Source organism: Saccostrea echinata, unplaced genomic scaffold, assembly GCF_033153115.1.
Source record: "Saccostrea echinata isolate AGI-Se365-2 ecotype Australia unplaced genomic scaffold, CSIRO_AGI_Sech_v1 ptg000042l, whole genome shotgun sequence".
Classification (NCBI taxonomy): domain Eukaryota; kingdom Metazoa; phylum Mollusca; class Bivalvia; order Ostreida; family Ostreidae; genus Saccostrea; species Saccostrea echinata.
Window position 1 is genome coordinate 4464897 of NW_026889791.1, and position 22352 is coordinate 4487248.

The 22352-nt window shown below is 34.3% G+C and overlaps 1 protein-coding gene across 1 annotated transcript in view; it reads left to right on the forward strand.

The window, feature by feature from the left end:
* Nucleotides 1–465: 465 nt before the first annotated feature.
* Nucleotides 466–22352, forward strand: part of LOC133201200 (dynein axonemal heavy chain 2-like) — a 48497-nt gene continuing 26610 nt past the window's right edge. The window contains exons 1-31 of the mRNA XM_061336996.1: nucleotides 466–552; nucleotides 1043–1253; nucleotides 1474–1598; nucleotides 2787–3135; nucleotides 3294–3458; nucleotides 3963–4201; nucleotides 4475–4666; nucleotides 4871–5008; nucleotides 5246–5559; nucleotides 5987–6116; nucleotides 9066–9248; nucleotides 9656–9790; nucleotides 10051–10130; nucleotides 10304–10450; nucleotides 11880–12171; nucleotides 12711–12815; nucleotides 13281–13451; nucleotides 13659–13787; nucleotides 13888–14099; nucleotides 14570–14770; nucleotides 16233–16479; nucleotides 16852–17100; nucleotides 18121–18282; nucleotides 18403–18525; nucleotides 18710–18847; nucleotides 18935–19017; nucleotides 19884–20064; nucleotides 20527–20665; nucleotides 21200–21417; nucleotides 21523–21615; nucleotides 21843–22274. Coding sequence (XP_061192980.1) covers nucleotides 1067–1253; nucleotides 1474–1598; nucleotides 2787–3135; nucleotides 3294–3458; nucleotides 3963–4201; nucleotides 4475–4666; nucleotides 4871–5008; nucleotides 5246–5559; nucleotides 5987–6116; nucleotides 9066–9248; nucleotides 9656–9790; nucleotides 10051–10130; nucleotides 10304–10450; nucleotides 11880–12171; nucleotides 12711–12815; nucleotides 13281–13451; nucleotides 13659–13787; nucleotides 13888–14099; nucleotides 14570–14770; nucleotides 16233–16479; nucleotides 16852–17100; nucleotides 18121–18282; nucleotides 18403–18525; nucleotides 18710–18847; nucleotides 18935–19017; nucleotides 19884–20064; nucleotides 20527–20665; nucleotides 21200–21417; nucleotides 21523–21615; nucleotides 21843–22274 — 5559 coding nt within the window. The 5' untranslated portion in view covers nucleotides 466–552; nucleotides 1043–1066. The remainder of the gene's footprint in view (nucleotides 553–1042; nucleotides 1254–1473; nucleotides 1599–2786; nucleotides 3136–3293; nucleotides 3459–3962; nucleotides 4202–4474; nucleotides 4667–4870; nucleotides 5009–5245; nucleotides 5560–5986; nucleotides 6117–9065; nucleotides 9249–9655; nucleotides 9791–10050; nucleotides 10131–10303; nucleotides 10451–11879; nucleotides 12172–12710; nucleotides 12816–13280; nucleotides 13452–13658; nucleotides 13788–13887; nucleotides 14100–14569; nucleotides 14771–16232; nucleotides 16480–16851; nucleotides 17101–18120; nucleotides 18283–18402; nucleotides 18526–18709; nucleotides 18848–18934; nucleotides 19018–19883; nucleotides 20065–20526; nucleotides 20666–21199; nucleotides 21418–21522; nucleotides 21616–21842; nucleotides 22275–22352) is intronic.

Consider the following 22352-nt stretch of genomic DNA (forward strand, 5'->3'; position numbering starts at 1 on the left):
TACATTAATATTCGAGGTTTTGTCTAGACTGCAATACTGGGGGGGGGGGGGGGGCTTTTCAATGAACATGTTGTTCTTTATCCTCTGAATATGCGAAATCTATAAGCAGAATTTCTTTGTTTTGAAATCCTAAGCGATAGCACATTTTGATATTATTCACTATAGTGGCACATTTTTTCCATTTACAAAACCAAACGCTTCTATTCATAGTTTGTGGTACTCGGTTCTATCAGGGACCTATATACTCCGTATATAGGTCGCTGGTTCTATATTCACATTTTTTCTCTTAATTACGAGATAATTATCTCATTATAATTTTCTCGTATTTACGAGATAGTGGGACGTATTTTTTTTAATTGATACTAATGGGCTTTCGTAATTTCTGGTAATTAATAGATATAATATTTTTTCTATCGATAGGAATGGCATTGGTGAATGAAAAAATATTCGGAATGTTTATATCTTCGTTTCTGCTGTCTGACTTTTACAGTATGCCGTTGCTCTATCACGTGACCTCAGAAAACGCTAAAACAGGAGCAGGTGGTCGCTAAGGTAAACGGTGCAGATATATCTGGATATTTTGAACTGTTTTAAGGCTTTGTTGTTGTCAAATTTCAGTGAATTGAATCTTTATGGAATTTGTCTGTACTGTAGGCTAATTTACTGGAATTTGTATTTTAAATTACACATAACCTTTCTGCCTACATGAAGCAACAAACACCGCCATTAAATATGAGAATCAACTTACATTATTCGAATCTATTGGTCAAGTTTGCGTAGCTACACAATATTATATGTAGAAACTTGTTTTAGATCTATCACACGAGTAGAATGGTGTGTGAGTCAAACAAAGCTTAGAATATAACTTTAAGGCAAAGAAGTCAAAGCATTAGCTATATAGTCAGAGACATATAAACGTACCATGGTTTTTATGCCTCTGCTAGAGTTCTTTTAAAATCATATGCATATAAACTTGTAAGACTTCCACATCAGAGTCACTGGCTTTTAGTTTTTAATTCATTAACCGTTTTTATTTCAACAGACTTGCTGATGCTCTGGATGTAAAATGTCAGATAAAGGTTCTCGAACAGGAACCCCAAAAGGGGGTTCTAGGAAAAGCTCAAAAGCTGGGACCCCACGTGGTTCTAAAAGTGGAACGCCAAAAGGCTCTAAAAGCAATACTCCATTGCCAACAGATCCTCCACCTGTAACTCAGGAAATCACAGAGGAGGAATCCCAGGCTGCTGGTGCTTGTAAGTCTGTGTCTCAGTGTGTCATTGCCACATTTAAGTTTACTTTGTACATATACTATATATTTTATTCATCAACCTACAGAAAAAAAAAAATGATAACAAAATTACAAATCTAATGAAAACTAAAATAACTTTTAAATAAAATCTAGCCAAAATAGAAATCTAAATTTCTGACTACTTTCACAATAGTATTCACTTTATATACACTACATTTCACCAGCAAATGGTGCCTTACAACCAACTGAAGTTGATATAACAGCTGCAGGTACATCTAATGGGACAGTAGAAACCGAGCCAGAGACTGAACAAGAAGAAGTAGAGGAAGAAGACAAGGGACCCAGTGTGGTGAGTCTAAAACAGAAAGTTTACAGTAACAGAGAATGTAAAGTACAATAACACACAAATATACAGTAACACAGAGTATAGTATCAGAGAGTATATAGTAACACAGAGTGTACTATAACACAGAATGTACAGTAATATGGAGTAGAGTAATGGCACAGAATGTACAGTAAAATTGAGTACAGTAACACTGAGTACTACGTCAGTAACATAAAGTGTACAGAAACACAGAGAACAGTAACACAGAATGTACAGTATCACAGAGAACAGTAACACACACTGTACAGTAACACAGAGTACAGAAACAAAGAATGTACAGTAACACAGAGTGTACAGTAACAATAGAGTATAGTAACACAGGTGAATACTAAGACAGAAAGTAAAGTGACACAGAATGTACAGTAACACAGAGTACAATAACATAGTGCATACAGTAATACCTAGCATACAGTAACAAAAAAGTGCACATTGAATAGCACAGTGCAGACAGTAATACCTAGCATACAGTAACAAAAAAGTGCACAATAGCACAGTGCAGATAGTAATACCTAGCAAAGAGTAACAAAAAGTGCACAATAGCACAGTGCAGACAGTAATATCTAGCATACAGTAACAAAAAAGTGCACAATAGCACAGTGCAGACAGTAATACTTAGCATAAAGTAACAAAAAAGTGCACAATAGTGCAGTGCAGACAGTCATACATGTACCTAGCATACAGTAACAAAAAAGTGCCCAATAGCGCAGTGCAGACAGTAATACCTAGCATACAGTAACAAAAAAGTGCACAATAGCACAGTGCAGACAGTAATACCTAGCAGTAACAGAGAGAGTATATAAATCATAGAGAGGGTTGTAAAACATAATATACAGACTCAGTACAATAGAAAGGGCACTATAGCAATACAGTATGAAATATAAATGTAAAAGCAACTGCACAGTAACAAATTGACTTTGTAACAACTTATGATGTATAGAGGAATATTTCTTTAAGTGAAATTGTTATCAAGGAAAAATAATTATTTTAAACTTTTTTATGTGCTTAATGATAATGTTAGAGATTGTACTAGGTGTAATTTCCTTAAAGAATTTGTTATGTTACAGTATTGACACTTCTGCAGAAATTGATGGTGATATAAGGTCATTCATAACATTTTCCAAATGATCAAAATATTTCTTTCCCTTTTTTCAGCTTTCATTGATCAAAGAAAGAATCACAGTTCAAGGCTTGACAGAGGAGTTATGGAAGGAAATTCATGATGATGCAATAAATCAATTCATCAATGACCCGGGTACTAAAATGATGGTAGCTTACATGGACCCATACAAAGGATTTCTGATAGAACATGCAATCCCAGCCTATTTAGTAGACCAGCTGACTTATTTCATCAAAGCCAGCAGCATTAAAGAACTCAATGCAGAAACCTTTCTCAACAAAGTACAGTATGGCACTATCAAAGGAAATCAGATTGAGAGCTTGCTCAGAATGATGATGGGCATCTATGCTCCAATTTTCTTTGAGAACACAACATGGCCAGACAGTATCCTTTACAAAATATATTTTTTTTTATTAAAATACCGTCTTTGTAGATCAGGTGGATGGAACAAGTAGACTTATTTGTACAACCATATTAATTGTGCTCAGATTTTTATTCAGCTTTTAATCTGTGATATGTTTTGATCCTTAACAGAATCTAAGGTATAAAAAATGATTTCTCAGCACAGCTGCATAAGTTTCTGGCAAATCTGACCGACACCAGGTGGAAGTTGGAGGGGAAGACTGTTCTGTACATCCCCACAGAGGGTCTGAAACTCCCCGCTGAGGAAGCGGCCAAGAATAAAGACCTCGTACAGAGACTGGAGAGTAAGCCAGTAGCCTCTGTTTAATTTCAAAGATTGGAGCTCAGAAAAAAATGTAGAATGTAATATTGTATGCTTGAATATGGTATTATACTGGTGTAGGTGTCTCTTGCATAAATTGTGGTGAAGATGCCAGTGACTCTTTGTATATTATTTAAATTATGGAGGACTGTTTAGTCTTGAAGCTGTAGAATAAATCTTTTGGAGCTCAATTGCAACTCTATGTTTGCATAATTTAAAAGCAATAGTTAAGCAAAAATTTATAATTTTTTTTCTATCATAGAGAGGATGCCAAGGTGCTTGTCTCTTTGACAAATTGATTAGATTATGCAGTACAGTTTTCATACCTAATTCATCTGAATAGTTGTTTGCTGTTATAGAGTTCAATTAAGTGCAAATGTTCATGGGGAACTTCGTGCATGTTGTTTGTAGTTCTTAAATATGGAATGATATGTTCATTGTTGTGGATAAAAAATACTTTTGTTATATTGTAAATTATTCTCTGCAGCTGCAATGATACACTGGGCCAGACAGATAAAAGAAGTTCTCAGTAATCAGGACGCTTTTGAAATGGCGGAAAACTCAGGTCCATTAGATGAGATCGAATTCTGGAAAAATCGCTGTGCAGATTTGACTGGCATTAGTACTCAGCTGGACAAACCAGGTGTCAAAAAAATCACGGAGATCCTGACTCTGGCTAAATCCTCTTATGTAGGACCCTTCCTTAAACTGTCCAGTGAAATCAAGGTAAGGTCACAGAGACACTGGAGAAGAAATCACAAAGCACATAGACAGATCCATTCAGATAGGTGTTGCATAATCAATAACAGAATTAAAATATCCACATGTACAGTAGTTTATATGTTTGACTTCTACTAGTTATGGTTAAATTGCAATTACAGGAAAACAGAGTTATACTGTTTGTATACCTTAAAGTATATGGATTAAAACTATCTTTACTTTTGCTTATTTTATTTTACTTTTACTTTAAGTTATAAAGATGTCTGTTGTCTTTAACAGGAGGGGTCTCGCCAGGCAGAAAGCAATCTGAAATTTCTTTTGGTTCTCAAAGATCCTTGTTATGAATTGTCTGAAGCCAAACCAAAGGATATACCAGCTATGTTACCCAAAATTTTGAATACCATCAGATTTATCTGGGTGAATTCTGAATTCTACAAAACAAGGGAGAGACTTACAGGAATTCTAAAAAAGGTAAATTTTGAGTCAGTAAAAAACACTCTCTGCAATTTAAGACACCAATCTACAGTGTATGTGATGACTTTATGCCAGCATTATGCAATGATATATTCAATGAAATTTAATACTTTTAATTCGTTACTATATATGCATGTATTACATTACATGAAGACAGGATTCAGATGCAGATAAGAATTATTATAATTTGTGTTTATACAGATCAGCAATGAAGTAATCCGGAGGTGTTGTAGGGACATCAATCTAGATAAAATATTTGATGGTTATGTCCAAACAGGACTTAAGTCACTCAATGACAGCATTGACTGCTGTGAACAGTGGAAGGAAATCTACAGAAAAGTAAGATAAATCAGAATGGACTTCACAAGCAGGCTTCATGTAAATCTCATGAGTAATTTCACATTTGAAAAATTATTATTTCATAGTAGTGTAATGTTTCTTTGAAATTATGTCTGATGTTAGAGTCAAATTCTACTTGTTTGTTGTTATATATTTTGTGTGTTGTACAAGAATTTTTTTTTTAATTATTATTTACTACACGTGATATATCAGTGTTACTTAATTGTTATATTCCAGACAGCCAGATTGCATCACAAATTCTCTCCTGTTGGATGGGTGTTGGACAAAAGCAGCATTTTTGCACAAATTGATGCATTCATTCAAAGATGCAAAGACTTGATTGAAGTTTGTGAGGCTCAAATTCATTTTGCTCGTCGTGAAGATGGTGAGAAAATGGAAATGCCCCATTTTGCTGGACAGAAGGGACCAGAGATTGCACGAGGCCTGATGGAGATCGAGGCAGCTTTTGAGCGAAACCTCAACCAGTTGAGATCAGTAAAGAGTACAATACTGGATGTAAAGGCAACATCCTGGCATGATGACTATAACAGGTAAATTTACTATTATCATTACAAATTTACCAGAAATTGTTAACTCGTAGTCACTTAAATTGTTATATACATGATATACTTGTATTTCACAATATTTACAGAAATCAAACTTAGCTAAGATTTTAAGAGAATTTTACAGGTTTATAAAACTTTGAGTAAGACTTACTGGGTATTTATGATATAGTTAATGTAAAGTTACTGTAATGAAAACTTATTTTTACTTATTCAAATTTTAATGTAAATACAGGTCATGAACTGTTTGGCACATACATGTACATACATGATTAACCACATCAGTTTTACTATTTATTTTTATATTTAAGTAAAAAAAAAAAATTGGTAGTATTCAACTTATGATTTTGTGAAAACATCCAAAACATGATCCTTTATTATCCATATACAGACATTGAATGAATTGTTTCAATAGGTTCCGAGCCGGAATAAAGGATCTAGAGGTGATGATGACTAATGTGATCACATCTGCATTTGACACTGTCACGACTGTGGAACAAGGAGTTGAGTTACTGGACATCTTCATGCATTTATCTTCACGAGAGGTAATGTCTTTTAAAAGTAGATTGATTGTTAGGTTTTTTGCTATCTGTAAATTAATCAAACTTAGAACTGTATTGGACCTTTGTCTATTTTTGATCTCAGAATCTTCAAAATCTGCACTATCAATTATCTGATAAAGCAGTACTGTTCCTGGTCACAGATTTTCTAGGGCTAGATCTTTAAAATTTTGTAAACAAGCAGGTGTCGAAAGGTTGATGATAGCTTTCTTGAGATCTGCTTGGACCAACCTCCAGATCTGCACTCCATATTAACACTGAATTCCACAATGCTATTGTAGATTTTTATTTTGGTGTCACGGCTGCGTTTCCATATATATTGCTTTGCTTACTTGTATGTACATATTCCATGTTACTTATACATTGCAGTGATGTTCTTGTCCTCTTCAATGTTGCTTCTCCTTGTTATTTCCTGTATATGGCATTGCTGATAACTGTCATAACTCTTGTTTTCTCCTTTATTGATGTGTAGGCCAATGCTTGGTGCTACTTTATAAAGTTTGTCTGATTTTCTTTGCCTACACTTTCTGTTACTTGATATTAGGCAGATGTCATTTATTTTGATGTTGAAGTTAAAAATGTAAGTATGATATGAATTGTTTCTGTGGAATGACAGAATATTAATAAAATATGCAAGCTCACTCATGAGATTGTGAACAATTTTTATTAGCTAATGCTCTATGTGCTATATTAAGTTTCCTTTTTTCCCCCAAGAAAATTAGAATAGGTTTAAAAACTGTTAATATACCAAGAAAGTAATGCTCTCACTAATGGAAAAATTGACAAGCAAATATGTGTTGTGAATCAATCAAGGTAATGCTTTAATCAATAAAAGTAGAATTATTTCATTTTTTTAAAGGAAGTATTTTAATGTTTCATATAAAATGTACTGAAAATTCATTCTGAAAATATTAAGAAATTTTAAAGCTAACAAGCTCAAGCAGAACTGTGTGCTGAATTCTAATGGTCTAATACATAAAGTTCTTCTGTTTACATGTATTTGAACTTTAATGAAATAAATTTGATGAAAATTCCTATTGCATGGTACAAAAGATGAAAGGCTTAGAAACATGCATGCGTGTGCTATTAAATCTGGTTGATTCTTCAATGAGAATAACTTTATTTTTTGCCAGATTGCAGAGTTGTCCACCTTTTTGTTCATATGAACCCTTTAAGATTGACCAGGATTTTAATATTTGATCTTGAAATCGATGAATTATAAGTGAAGAGTTCTTTTTTGTGACCTTTTATGATGATTAACTTAATCATCATTTCTATAAAGTAAAAAAGTTAAAATGTAATCAGTACCATCCACATTGTAACATTCTCGGATAAATATCGTGTACTGTTTAAATGACTTGTATTTTTAAAAAAAAAATTTGCATTTAGCTCACCTGAGCTGAAAGCTCGAGTGAGCTTTTCTGATCACCCATTGTCAGGCATCTATCTGTTTGTCCATAAAGCTGTACATCAGTCCAAATGTATAGATTTTACACATTTTATAACTTCTCCTTAAGAACCAATAAGCCAATTTTAACCAAAGTTGGCATAAAGTATCCTTAGGTAAAGGGGATTCAGAATTATTCAAATGAAGGGTCAAACCTTTTTTCAAAGGGAGGTAATCAAGAAAATGTAAAAATAGGGTGGGGTCATAAAAAATCTAAAGTACCACTGAGTGAGAAGAAAAGATAAAACCTTAGATTCAGTTTTTAAAGTCATCTTAAAATTTCATGTAAGTAAATTACAGTCCAATTTTAACTTCATTTGGAATTTGAATGGGACTTTGGCAATGACCTAGGTGACTGGCAGAGCTTTTTTTCATTTCATTAAATAGAACTGCATGATCATAAAGAACTTAATCAATTCTATCTGTTTTATTCAAGAATACTTTGCAGTCTGACCATATCATCTCTAAATGCTTATTATTCCATTTATATATGCATTGAATTTCAAAATACTGTAGTTATAAATCACTGCCTGTTTTAGAACCAATATATTTGAAAGTGTGCCAAACATTAATTCTATCTATGGACATGTTCCAATTGCCAAATTCTGACTAAATCAAATCTTTAAATGACTTTAATTTTCAGTTCGATATCTATATTAAGTTCTTTACAATGAATTCATTACAATGAATCATTACTGAAATCCTCCTAAGAATTAAGTTTTGAAATTATTTGAAAATTTTATAGTACTTTTTTCATTCCTCCATTATTCAATTGCATGCAGTATCTAACATTAGGAACTTTGAGATTTAATAAAAGAAATAGTTGTTTCATGATACAAAGCATAAAAATCTTAAATGATTAACTGATTTAATTTTCACATTTATCAGTTCTAGTGTACACATCAATATATCTTTGTGAAATTGTCACTGTGACATTAAATTTGAACCAGGTGTTTATTAAGTTTTGAATTAAAATTTACAACAGAATTGGAATACTGGTAATCAGACAAGCTAGAGTATATGTTGTGATTTTCAATTGTCTAAATGTGGATTCCACTTTTCCCAGGCAATACCATTAATATCTATAACTATCTTCTAATAGTACGACCTACCCCTCACCCAGGGGATGATGAAGCCACAAAAGAGTATAAATAAAATTGAAAGAACTATAAATGGAAATCTTAAATCTGAAAATTCTTTCCATATTGCAATGATAATGAATTTTTTTTTATAAGGAACATAAAAGTATGAGTAGATAATGTATTTTGTAATATCTAAATTTGTACCTTTGTCTGACTTTGAGGCTAAAAGATGATCAAACAGTTAAGAATAGAAAATTATCTCAGGTTAACTGTGTGGTCCACAGGCCTCTTGTTGATGTATATTTTGCACAAAACATTTTTTTCCTTTGATCCCAGTGTTTGTAGGGTTTTTATATTTCAGAAAAGCACTGTTTTTAAGGACACTTTTTAATTTGTTTTGGACAGGCTATAAGGAGAACCATTGATAAGAAGAATGTAGATGTCTACCTGATGTTTAACGATGAACTGAATGCTGTGAAGAAGGAACTCACCAACAAAGCCAAGTCTGCCATTCCCTGGCATCCAAAGTTTGCCGGACAAGCTCTGTGGGCCAGGCAGCTAAAGAGGAGGATTGAGAGGGTCATGATGGTTCGTAATGTTCTCCTGAAATCTGTCATGTTTTAATGACTTTGCTCGACTAGAATGATTGTTGAGATCTGATTACATTTTTTATGGTCCTGTTCTGATACTGTAAACATGGAAACTTTGACGATATAGAAACATCAGTATTCTAAATCTCTTCCAGTTTCTCATCATCAATAAAAAGATATTTTTATTTAATACTAGAAATTAACAAGTTTTCAGCCCATCATTTAATCATGTTGAAAGAATATTTTCCTCTTAAACTTTTTGTTTTGCCGTATAGGGTACAATGATGAGCTATATAATTCAAGTAAATATATTAATACCGTAATACATGTACCCTTGAATAACAGAATACTTTGCTGACATGACAGGTAAAGTTAACAGCTCTAATGAGTGATGTTTTGTTACAGGTTCTGGACAGAGCATTCTTTCTACCTCCCACAGGGAAGAGTGAAGAAGTGAGGACCCAGTACCAGCAGCTATGTCAGGCTCTGGACGAGTACATCAGAAAAACATTCCACGAGTGGACGCTGACTGTCGACAAGGTGCAGTACTGGATCATTGTTTAGTTAAATATCAAAGATCATTTGAACAAAAGAGTAAATAAATATTCATCTTTAATGTGAGTTTTTTTAAGCCAACAAATTTAATTGTGCTCAAATATAAATAATATAAATTGTAATGAAATATTATTTGGTATTGTTGGTAGCAATTCTATATGCTTGGTGTACAAACATATTACTTTGCAGTATATGTAGAAAAAGTCAATTGAATAAAAAAAAAACATTGGGTAAACTTATTGCAGGAGCCTGAGAAGTTATTGGAAGTACCGCTAATGTGTAGAAGCTCTGAGAGACCCCCAATGTTGGATATCAACTTTAATAGGTAAGTGTTAGCAGATTGGATGAATAACTTTAGTACTTTGCTAGGAAGCATAGATGTTAGACTTATTTAAAATCATTATCATAAGTGTTCAAAACTAAAATGTATCAAACACAAAAATATACAAATCCCACTGAAGATGCCTATATTTAGGGTGTATGTTTTGTGTTTGATAGAGGCTTGCTGAAGATGTTCCAGGAGATCCACTACTGGGAGAGGCTGATGTTTGAGATTCCTCATTATGCTACAAATGTGTACAACAAACGGGAGGATCTAAGATCTCTCCGAGAACATGTCCTCCTTGTTGTAAGGGACTACAACAGGTCAGTATGAGAATGCACAAGACATCTTAAAAATTGTACTCCTGAAAAATCAAATTTTCATGGTAAAGTAAGGGTGTGGTAGATATAGCTTCACTACTTATTCCTTTAGTCTGTGACCTGTAGGGGATTTTTGTCCTTTTTGGGCATAATGACTCATAGTACTCATTATGATTAAAAAGGAACTTATAAACAATTGCTTCTTATTCATTTTTAGCTCACCTGAGCCGAAGGCTCAAGTGAGCTTTTCTGATTGAAATTTGTCCATTGTCTGTCGTCGTTGTCATAAACTTTTCACATTTTCATCTTCTTCTCAAGAACCATTGGGCCAATTTCAACCAAACTTGCCACAAAGTATCCTTGGGTAAAGGGGATTCAAGTTTGTAAAAATGAAGGGCCACACCTTCTTCCAAGGGGAGATAATTATGAATTCATGAAAAATTAATGGCATCATTTAAAAATCTTCTTCTCAAAAACCACTGTGCTTGAAAATATGAAACTTATATGGAAGCATCCTCAGGAAGTGGAGATTCAAGTTTGTTCAAATCATGACCCCTGGGGGTAGGGTGGGGCCACAATGGGGGATCAAAGTTTTACATAGGAATACATAGGAAAAATCTTTAAAAATCTTCTTCTCAAGAACAGCAAAGCCATGATGGGTCATATTTATATGGAAGCCTCCTCAGGTAGTGTAGATTCAAGTTTGTTCCAGTCATGACCTCCAGGGGTAGGGTGGGGCCACAATGGGTGATCAAAATTTTACATAGGAATATATAGGAAAAATCTTTAAAAATCTTCTTCTTAAGAACAGCAAACCCATGATGGGTCATATTTATAGGAAAGCATCCTCAGGTAGTGTAGATTAAAGTTTGTTCCAGTCATGACCCCCGGGGGTAGGGTGGGGCCACAATGGGCGATCAAAGTTTTACATAAGAAAATGTAGGAAAAATCTGTAAAGATCTTCTTCTCAAGAAAAGCAAAGCCATGATTGGTCATATTTATATGGAAGCATCCTCAGGTAGTATAGATTCAAGTTTGTTCAAATCATGACCCCCAGGGGTAGGGTGGGGCCACAATGGGTGATCAAAGTTTTATATAGGAATATATAGGGAACATCTTTAAAAATCTTCTTCTCAAGAACGGCAAAGCCATGATTAGTCATATTTAAATGGAAGCATCATCAGGTAATGTAGATTCAAATTTGTGCAAAATGATCCCCCCCCCCCCAAACCAGTTTTATATTTGAACTTTTCCTGACTGAACTGATTTCTGCTTTTTCCTAGCCAGAGTGCTCAGGTGAGTGATGTGGCCCCTGGGCCTCTTGTTGAATAAATACAACAATAAAAAAATCTCCATTGATTTTAATGGTAGTCATTTCTTATCCAAAGTGCCATATCTTATATGACATCCTGCAATCTTTTGTTTCTTTTAGGATCATAGCTGCATTATCCTTGGAAGAAAGAGGATTATTCAGAGAGAGAATCCGATTCCTGGACAAGAAAATACACCCAGGACTTACAAAATTGACTTGGGCTTCCAAGGGAATTTCGGACTATTTTGTGACAGATTGTCGGATTAATGCAGCCAAAATCCAAGCAATGGTGGATGACTACAAGGGAGCTAACCAGGAGATCTCTACAATGTGTGTCAAAATTAGTGAACTGTCCCTGATCAAGATTGACAACAGAAAAGTCTATGAGAATCTGGAGTTTGATGAGGAACAGGTGAGAACTGAGAATCAGTAATCAGGTCAAAGAAATCATAAAATATAAATCAGGGGAACTTTTTTTCTTGATTTGTATCAAGGTATAGTAATAAAAATGTAAAATTGATGAAAGAAGATTTGTTAGTATGGCTTTTAGTTCTGTCAGTTTGTCCAGATGCACACAGAGGGTGGACATCAATAAATGTAAATTGTCAAAGACAGAGGTTCCAAACCCAGAGTCTTCAAGTGTTTTAGTTGTAGATTTTATTTACCTTTTAGTTTATATGATAAAATGTATATTTGGTCTGTTTCTTGCATATGAAGTAATTTTCTATTTGAACAGAAACTTGCTGCAATCTGGTTTGAATCAAACCCTGAAATTTCATTGTAGAAATAAATTATTTCTACCTTTATTATTTCTGCCTTATATCACAGATGACAAGGGTGATAACGAGGATCTTCATATTAATTCTTTTTGTGGCCTGAAGTGTGCAGAAGAATTGTTTTATGATATTACAGTATTTCTTATAATATTATTTCATGTTTTATGTAATTAAGGCAAAACATCGAGAATTCACCACTGAAAAGCTGAAGACTATGCATATGGAAATAGTTCGAGTCATGAAGAAAACATTTGAAATCTTCAAAACAGATGGACAAGAGGTAAGACAAACTCAATGAGAGTAGATTATAATGTAATTATTTTCATGAGATAATTCAAACTCAATAAGAGTGGGTGATATTAAACTATATTTATTTAAGGGAGATAATTCAAACTCAATGAGATAAGATTATTAATGTACAGTGAAATGTACTGTAAGGGAGATAACTCAACAATTGATAGTAGATTTAAATGTATTTTATGGAGAACAACTCTGTGCTCACTAAAATGCCTTTTCTTTTGGTAATTAGGACAATTTTCTTGCAGAGGATGGCAACAAAAAATTAGCAAACATCAAGGGATTAAATTTGAGATGAATGTTAAAACTTTAAAAAGAAATTAGTGATTTTAAAATTTTTGAGTTGCCTTCGGTATTTCATTGTTGTATTTCCTTAATTCACAATATCCATTGTAGAAGTCTGAAGTATTTTAGAATAGATAGCATTATGTTTTGTGTATATGTTAAGGTACAACAACATTGGGTGCGGTACTTGGAGAAGATGGACAGAATGGTAGAGGAGGCATTTAGACTGAATGTGAAATGGTCGCTACAAGAATTATCCAAGGCAATCAATGGTGACGGCAAGTCAGCTCCCAACCCGCTGTTCCGTGTGAAAGTCTGCTTGCAGGGAGACAAGGTAACGTTTTGCATAACTATCAAGTACGTTTTTCTTCAATAATCAGATACATTTTTCTTCTGTAATCAAGTACATTTTTCTTCTATAATCAAGTGCATTTTTCTTCAATAATCAAGTTTGTTTTTCTTCAACACTTGTTTAAGCATTTCTAAGTGCTACTTCTTATGTGTGTATTTGTGTGATTGAATTATTATCTGTATGTTGTAGGTTGAGTTTCAGCCCACACTAAAGCAGTTGGCCGCTGTGATTGGAGGAATTGGCAGTCAGCTGACTAATTCTATCAAAGGAATCAACAGACTCCCACTAATACTGGCCAAAAAGAAGTCAACAAAGGAGGTATGTTATCTAGTGACAATTGTTTGGTCTGTTTGCTTATTTAACACATCTCTTTCTTTGCAAATATAAAAACAAATCATGCTTTATATGTTACTTGCAGCCTATATTTGCGGTAATAGCATCTGATGAAGAAACCAAAAAGATACAAACTGTCATCAATCAAGGTATGGCAACAAATGCTCAGAACCTGCAGAATTACCTCAGCACTTGGGACAACTACAGAGAGATTTGGGAGATCAATAAAGATGCCTTCATTAGGAGATATCAGAACCTCAACCCACAGGTGGCTTCCTTTGATGCTGATATTGCTAGGTCAGTCACTTTATATAGTCCTTTTTGTGTCAGTTAAAAATTGTTTGGCTAGGTTCCAAAATTGTCTGGCCAGGTTCCAGGCAAAGACTGGTGAACAAAAAGTGTGTGAAGAAATTCTTTTTGTTTTATTGACTTCTTTAGTTATTTTATTGTCAGAGTGCTACTTTTCACATATATGCCCAAGGGCCTGTTCAGGTCATCTGATACACTCTGTCAACATCACTGTTCATCTATACATTTGTCACAAACTTTGTTGTAACTTGAATAGAAAGGTGTAAGCAATGCTTACACTTAATGCAATAATGTTTTTTTAACTGAAGGTCTGTGGACAAGATTAGCATAAACAGGTGGAAAATTCATAAGTTCGTAAATTGTTTGATTTATGCTACATTAAATAAGCTTTTTATTAGCTAACCTGAGCCAAGTCAGTTTTTATTTTTGTAACAATATACACTTTTGGATTGGATTAGGTATGATGAGGTGGCCAATAATGTCCAGACCCAGGAGACCATTTTAAACATACAGTTTGTTCTTCTGGACTGCTCTCCTTTGAAGTATGCCATTCTTAGTCACTGCACTGAGTGGCAAAACAAATTTACCACTTTACTCAGTACCATCGCCACTACTCGACTCAAGGAGCTACACACATTCCTTAAAGAAAATGGAGAGAAGTAAGATATTTTATCATTAATCAATATTCTTAAATCTGATTAATAATGACTTTTAATTAGATTTCATACTGAGTAGGTGCAAAGTTCTGTATAATCGCATTTTATTCGCTCACCTGAGCTGAAAGCTCAATTGAGCTTTTCCGATCACCAATTGTCCGACTTTCTTACCAGAATTGGTGCAATGCATCCCTGGGTAAAGAGGATTCTAAATTATTAAAATCAAGGGGCATACCTCCTTCCAAGGGGAGATAATCAAGAAAAGGCAAAAAGTAGGAAGGTATCATTAAAAATTCTTCTGAAGACCCACTGGACCAGAAGAGCTGAAACTTATATGAAAGTTTCCTGAGGTAGGGTAGATTGTACGTTGTTCAAATCATGCCACTTGGGGGTAGGGTGGGGGCACAATAGGGAATTAAAGTTTTACATTGAAATACATGTAATTATATAGGAAAAATCTTTAAAAATCTTCTCAAGAACCACTGGACCAGTAAAGCTGAAACTTATATAGAAGCTTCCTGAGGTAGTGTAGATTGTAAATTGTTCAGATCATGATCCCTGGAGGGTAAGGTGGGGCCACAATGGGGATTATATGGGGGAAAATGTTTAAAACTCCTCAAGTACAGGAAAGCCATGATGAATCATATTAAGGCCATAATAAAATAATCCTAGATTCTTAACCAAATTTTTTTTTAAAAATTAAGGCGGGCAGAATTTATTTTATATTTTTATTTTCTCCAATGTCCAAATTTTTTGTTGACCTGATCAATCCATGCAGATTTATCTATATTATGCCGATTAAAAGTCATAGTAGAGGTCCATTTAAATATGCATATCTCTTTACTACACAACATCACCAATCTTTACAACCAATGATCCTTATTAAATGCATATTACAGCAATTACCATCTGTCAGCTGTCCCAATCACACTGACAATCATGGGATTTAAAAAGAAAGCTGAACGGTAGTTGAATAATCCCAATCAGAATCAAGACAAAGAAAAAAAAAAAAATAAAGGCAAGGGTAAAAAAAAATCAGGGTGGGCGGGGACGAGAATCTAGGATTTTTTAAATTATGGCCTAATATAGAAGCATCCTCTGGTAATGTAGATTCATTTTTGTTCAAATCAGGGCCCCTTTGTATAGGATGGGGCCACAAAAGGTGATCAAAATTTTACATAGAAATACATGTATTGGGAAAAAATTTGATGCAGAACTGGGTGCCAAAGTAAGTCAGGTAAGCATTTTGGCCCATGGGCCTCTTGTTTGTGAAATCTTTCGATATTTCATGATATTATCTGAATATGTAAATAAAGTTCTGGTATGTAATAGTAAAAACTGACTCTTTTTACTGACTATAAAGTGGAGATCAGAAAATTACCTTTTAAAATAAATGCAAAAAAAATAAAGTCGCACAAAGCTTTAATAGTGATTTGCAGTATTTAAAGGGTGTCTGTCAATTTAGTGTCAGCAAACCACCACAGACATTGGATGAGCTAGGAGAAAGTCTTACCTTGTGGGAGAAGTTGAATGGTGGTTTAGCAGAGACAGAGGCCAAATTCCCACCTCTTCATGATCAATTCAGCATCCTGGAAAAATATGAAGTTGCAATCAAAGAGGATGTGACAACTATGTTATCTGAGCTCAGCAATGATTGGGTAGAATTCCAGCAGAAATTAATTGATTCTGAACAGATGCTTAAAAAACACAAGGTGAGGTTGCTATTCTTCATAATATACAAAATCAATATTTTATGAATCTAATTCATTAACTGAGGAAGTATAGAAGAAAAATTTATTAACAGAAGGTTAATTTATTTTGCCAGCTAGGCTGTAGTACAATGTTAAATGTAATGTTTTGAAATTCATTACAATACAAAAATTTGAAATAAAGCACAGTCAAACCTCGTTATCTCGAACTTAATGGAACCGAGAAAAAACTTAGAGATATCTGAGGATTCGAGATATCGAGGGTAAAATACTTAAAGGATAAGTGGATAAGTGGACTTCCAAGTCACTTCAACATATCAATGGTATTCAAGATACCAAAGTTCAACTGTTATTTCATAAATTCTTTGTCTTCAGGAAAAATTCAGAAGTGGATTGCTGGCCCAGTCTGAAGAATTCAAGAAACAAGTTCACAATTTGGTTGATGAATTCCAAACCAAAGGACCATTCACCAGTAGCATCGCCACAGCAGAGGCTCTGGAGAACATCAACAACATCCGATCTCAGATGGAGGCTCTAAAGAAACAAGAACAAGAGATTCGGAAAGGACTTAACATCTTCAAGATTGATCAACCACCATCAAAGGAGATTGCAAATCTAGAGAAAGTAAGAATGCCTAGTAAAAGAGGTTAACCCTTGACAGTACATGGAAGATTGGAACATAATTATAATGTGAGAAGGAGAAGTGTTTTACAGAATAGTGATGGGAAATTAGGAATTGGTACAGTGTTGATTGGAAAATTTGTTGCTTGTTTGTTTTTATGTCCCTTTTCTTGAATTTTTCACTCATAACTTGAGACACCACCTTTTACCAATGAAGGGCTGTAAAATTTAGGCCTTTACTCTGCACTCAGGGTCATTGAGCAATGAGGGATCTTTTTCGTGACAGCACATACTGTGACACGGGACCTCTGTTTATACAGTTTCATCCAAAGGACCGGTCTCCATGTCCTGCAGTGGGATTCGAACACGCGATGTAAGGATCAACTCCTTACTCTGCGACTCTAGAGCAAATGCTCTAACCACTGTGCCATGCGGGTGACGGAAATTTGTTGTACAGAGTGATGATGGGGAGTTGTTGTATAGAGTGTTGATGGGGAAATTTGTTGTACAGAGTGATGATGGGGAGTTGTTGTACAGAGTGATGATGGGAAGTTGTTGTTGTATAGAGTGGTGATGGGAGATGGGGAGAAGTTATTATAAATAGAAGATGGGGGGTGGGGAAGAGTGATCATGGAAAGTGGAGATAAGTTGTTATACAGAGTGGTGATAGGAAGTTGGAGAAGCTGTTGAAAGGAGTGAATCTGCATGGATAGGTGAATGATCCAATTGTTGGTTTTTGGCAATTGGAATATATATTACTTGAAATTCATGTAACTAAGTTGTGCTCTTTTTGGCTTTTTGGTTATAAATCCAAGGTTGAATTGTAAAAGCAGATCCAAAAGAGTTTAAAGAAGTCAAAATGAAGTTTTGAGGGATGTTTTAATATGTATTCATACAACCTTTCATTATATTGATATGATTACACTTCTCTCACATTTTAATGTAAAATATATAGAGTTGACCATGGATTAAGAATTGAAATACTATTATGTCAAATTGATTGTTATAACTGCTGTATTGAAGGATCTGGAGGTAATTGAGACTATTTGGAACCTGAACAAAGAATGGGAAGGCCTCTGGGGAGATTGGAAAGGGAATCAGTTTACTCAGCTTCAGACTGAAAATATGGAGACTTCCTCACAGACAATATACAAGAAACTGAACAGGATGAGCAAAGAATTAAAGGTAAACCTATCACTTATAGAATGGGGCTTAGTTTACCTATGGATGACTGTTTTTTGTGATAACCCTTTTAATGGTAAAAAAAAATGTGATGGAAACAACGCATTTTTCCTTCTCCTGTAGGATAAGAATTGGGAAGTTGTGGAAACAAGCAGGAACCGTGTGGATCAGTTTAAGAGAACAATGCCACTGATTACTGATCTAAAGAACAAAGCTATGCGGCCACGTCACTGGGACAAAATCCAGGTAAATCACATTCAATTGTACACAACATGAAGGAATAATATGTGTGTAATCAATTTATGATGCCTTTTTAAATAGAAAAAGACTTCCTCAAGATTTTTTTTTTTAAATTAAGTTTCAATTCTTGTAGGTTCTAATCCACCTATATTAATATTGATTATTGTATGTTAATTATTTCTTCTTTCAGACTGAGATGCAGCGTCAATTTGATCACAAATCAGAAGACTTCACTTTGGAAAAGATCATAGAATTTGGATTTGATCAGTATGCTGAAACCATTGGTGACATATCTGGTGCTGCAACCAAGGAATTGGCAATTGAACAGGTGAAAATATCATCTGCTTTGAAAATCGTATCTTTTAAGGTAATTGAGATGTTTTTCAATCAGAATTCCATCGTTTTTTATCTTTAGGGTCTGGAAGCTATTGCCAGAACATGGGAGAGTACAGAACTGGATATAACATCGTACAAAGACAGGGGTCATTTCAAAGTCAGGTGAGGGTTGTTTGTATATTCTACTGATTATGATTCCTCTACTACACATATTACCTGGCTCCTACTTCCACATGTAGAATTACTGTGATCATTTTTATACCCTACCATGAATATGTATGTATATAATGGTACTTTGTATTTGTCATTTCCATCTTCAGTCCTTCTGTCTGTCCTTCCTTCACACTTTGCATTTAGCTCAGTTTCAAAGAAACTATACAAGATATTTTATCAAACTTCATTTGCTGATACATATTGATGAGAGCTATTCAAGTGCATCAACATTTTTTTACCTTGACCTTTTCTTTGACCATGACCTTTTCTTTGACCTTGACCCACTTTCTCAAATTTGTGTATAGCTCAGTTTTAAAGACACTTTTCTAGATATTTTTTTATGTAAGCTTATGCATTGATACATTATTTGGTGAAAATTTATCAGTTGTCCAATTTTTTTTTTACCTTAACCTTCCCAATGACCTTTGACTCTACTATTCATTGTGTATTAAACTCTGTTTTAAAGAAACTATTCAAGGTATTTTCATAAAACTTTATACACATAGTCTAATACAAATTTTTATGTTGCTTTACTAATGAACCCTGGTGGGGCATTCATGTCCTATGGACATATTTCTAGTTTTAATTATGAGAATCTATGGGTAGGTATACCCCTGATTTTTTTTTTTTTTTTTTTTTTTGTTCTTTCTGAGTTTTTAAATCTGAGAAATTTATAATATTTTTGAGTAAATTCTGTAAATTATAATTGCAAAGTCAGTAAAATATGTTAGTGCCTTTTGAGTGAGGGGTCTAATTTATTTTTTGCTGGGAAATATCAGTACAGAAAAATAATGGCCACAAACTTTGATTTACAGGAGTACAGATGATGTGTTCACAGCTCTGGAGGACAATCAAGTCCAACTCTCCACAATGAAAGCCTCAAGATTTGTCAAGGCCTTTGAACAGGAAGTTGATAAATGGGAAAGGACTCTGTCTCACATCCTGGAAGTAGTAGAGATGCTGCTTACTGTTCAGCGACAATGGATGTATCTCGAGGTATGTTAAACGGTTCACTGGGATTGTATATGTCTTAAAGAGTTCATAGGTAATACATGTATATCTATCTTAAGGTATGTTAAGTGGCTCATAGGTATTATATTATGTATTATATTAAATGATTCCTTCAGAGGTATATGAAAGATCTTAAGTTGAGGTGGTTAAAGAGGTTCATAGGCATTAATGTATCTTGATTATATTTTCATGGTTCATAAGCTTTGAATGTATCTTGACATTTATTAAGTGATTCATTTCATACATTTTTAAATTATTCATAGTCGATGAATGTATTAAGAAATACATTATCTTATGTTCAGTGAAATCAGCTGTAATATTCCGTGTGTCTTTTGAAATGTGTAGTTTTATAGTCAGATGTAGTCAAGGCATAATTCATCACTATTTTTTTTGTTTGTTTTAATGTTCATTTTATAAAATGTTTCTACCATATTTAAATAATTACAGAATATCTTCCTGGGAGAAGACATCAGGAAACAGTTACCACGGGAGTCGGCAGACTTTGATGACGTTAATGCCAAGTGGAAAGTCATTATGACTAGGCTGAACAAGGACCGGAATGCCCTGAGAGGAACTCATCATGAAGGTAAAAAAATCACCAAGATTCTAGTAGAAATGTCAAGTACTAGTTGTATAATTTCCCTGTTTCTGCCCTCATTTTCAGAATTATTGTAGAAACTCACATTTAATGTATATTTTAGTTAAATCAGGAAATGTCTGTAAGTCTTGTATAAAGGAAAACAAATTGATAATTAATCTAGACACCTCTATCCCAAACAAATATATAATTAATTTAGACACCTCTGTCCCAAACGAATTCTTTTGAATAAATGAATCTCTTCAGGAAGTCTCAAAATGTACACATAAAACAACCACACATACAGAGAAAAACAAACATCTTGGAAACTGTAGATAACAAAGTTTGATTTGCCATTGCCTTCATGCTACATTTTATATTTATGATAGATCACCAGAAATCTTTCATTATCATTCCTGATCTTCACCTTGACAAAATTTAAATTCTCTATCTTAAAAATTTGAAAAGCTATATGGATATATTGAAAGTTGTGTCAGCACCCACATGTTTTTGTAACTGTTATTTTGTGTTATTTTGGGACAGGTTTGCTTGAGGAACTGAATGACATGAATGTGAAGCTGGAGGAGATTCAGAAATCACTGGACATGTATCTGGAAACCAAGCGTCAGATCTTCCCACGATTCTACTTCCTGTCTAACGATGACTTATTAGAAATTCTAGGACAGTCCAAAAATCCCAAAGCAGTTCAGCCTCACCTCAAAAAATGCTTTGACAACATCAAGAGCTTAGATATGAACAAGGTAAAGCTGACTAAGTTTGTAGAGACAATGTAGTCACAGATTTATAATTTGTATCACAGATATAGATATAAATTTGATCTGACAAAGTGTTGCTTTGTATTATAGCCTGGACTGAAATGGGAGGCTAATGCTATGATATCCTCAGATGGAGAAGTGGTGCCCTATGAGAGGCCTGTTTACTTGGATGGCCCGGTTGAGGTAGGAAAAAAGTCTTCAGTGGCATCAAAGCAGTGTCTCAATTGTATTGTGCATTCTTTAAGGGAATGTATCTACTGAAGGCAGTACTGGAAATAAACAACATTTTTGCTATACCCACTTAATGCTATCTTTCCAATCAGTTTTAGGTGATTGCTATTATATTTCACTCCATTCAATGTCTATCAGGTATTTAACAACATATCAGTGTTTACCGGTATTTGTTTTAGTCTTGGTTATGTGACGTGGAGAAGACAATGAGATGGACTTTACAAGATGAACTTAAGAAATGTAAAGGAAATTTAAAACAAAAGCATGGAATGACAAAGAGAGACAAGTGGATTAAGGACCATCCTGGTCAGTTGTGTATTACAGCCAGTCAGATTCAGTGGACAGCTGATGTCGAGAAAGCCCTGAGGCTGACCAAAGACAGAGGAGACAAGAAAGCACTCAAAACCATGAAAAAGAAACAAGTAGCCATGTTGAACAAGCTGTCTGAAGCCATCCGAGGAAAACTTGAAAAAATGCAGCGTTTGAAAATTGTGGCTCTTGTGACCATTGAGATTCATGCTAGAGACATTATTGAGAAACTAATTAAAGGGGGTGTGTCTGATGAAAATGCCTTTGAATGGCTGAGCCAGCTGAGACTTTACTGGGAAAAGGTGATTATTGCCGATATGGCAAACATGCAAAGTATTGATGTATCATTCGTGTAAGCACTGGTTGTGGTAGCTTTAACA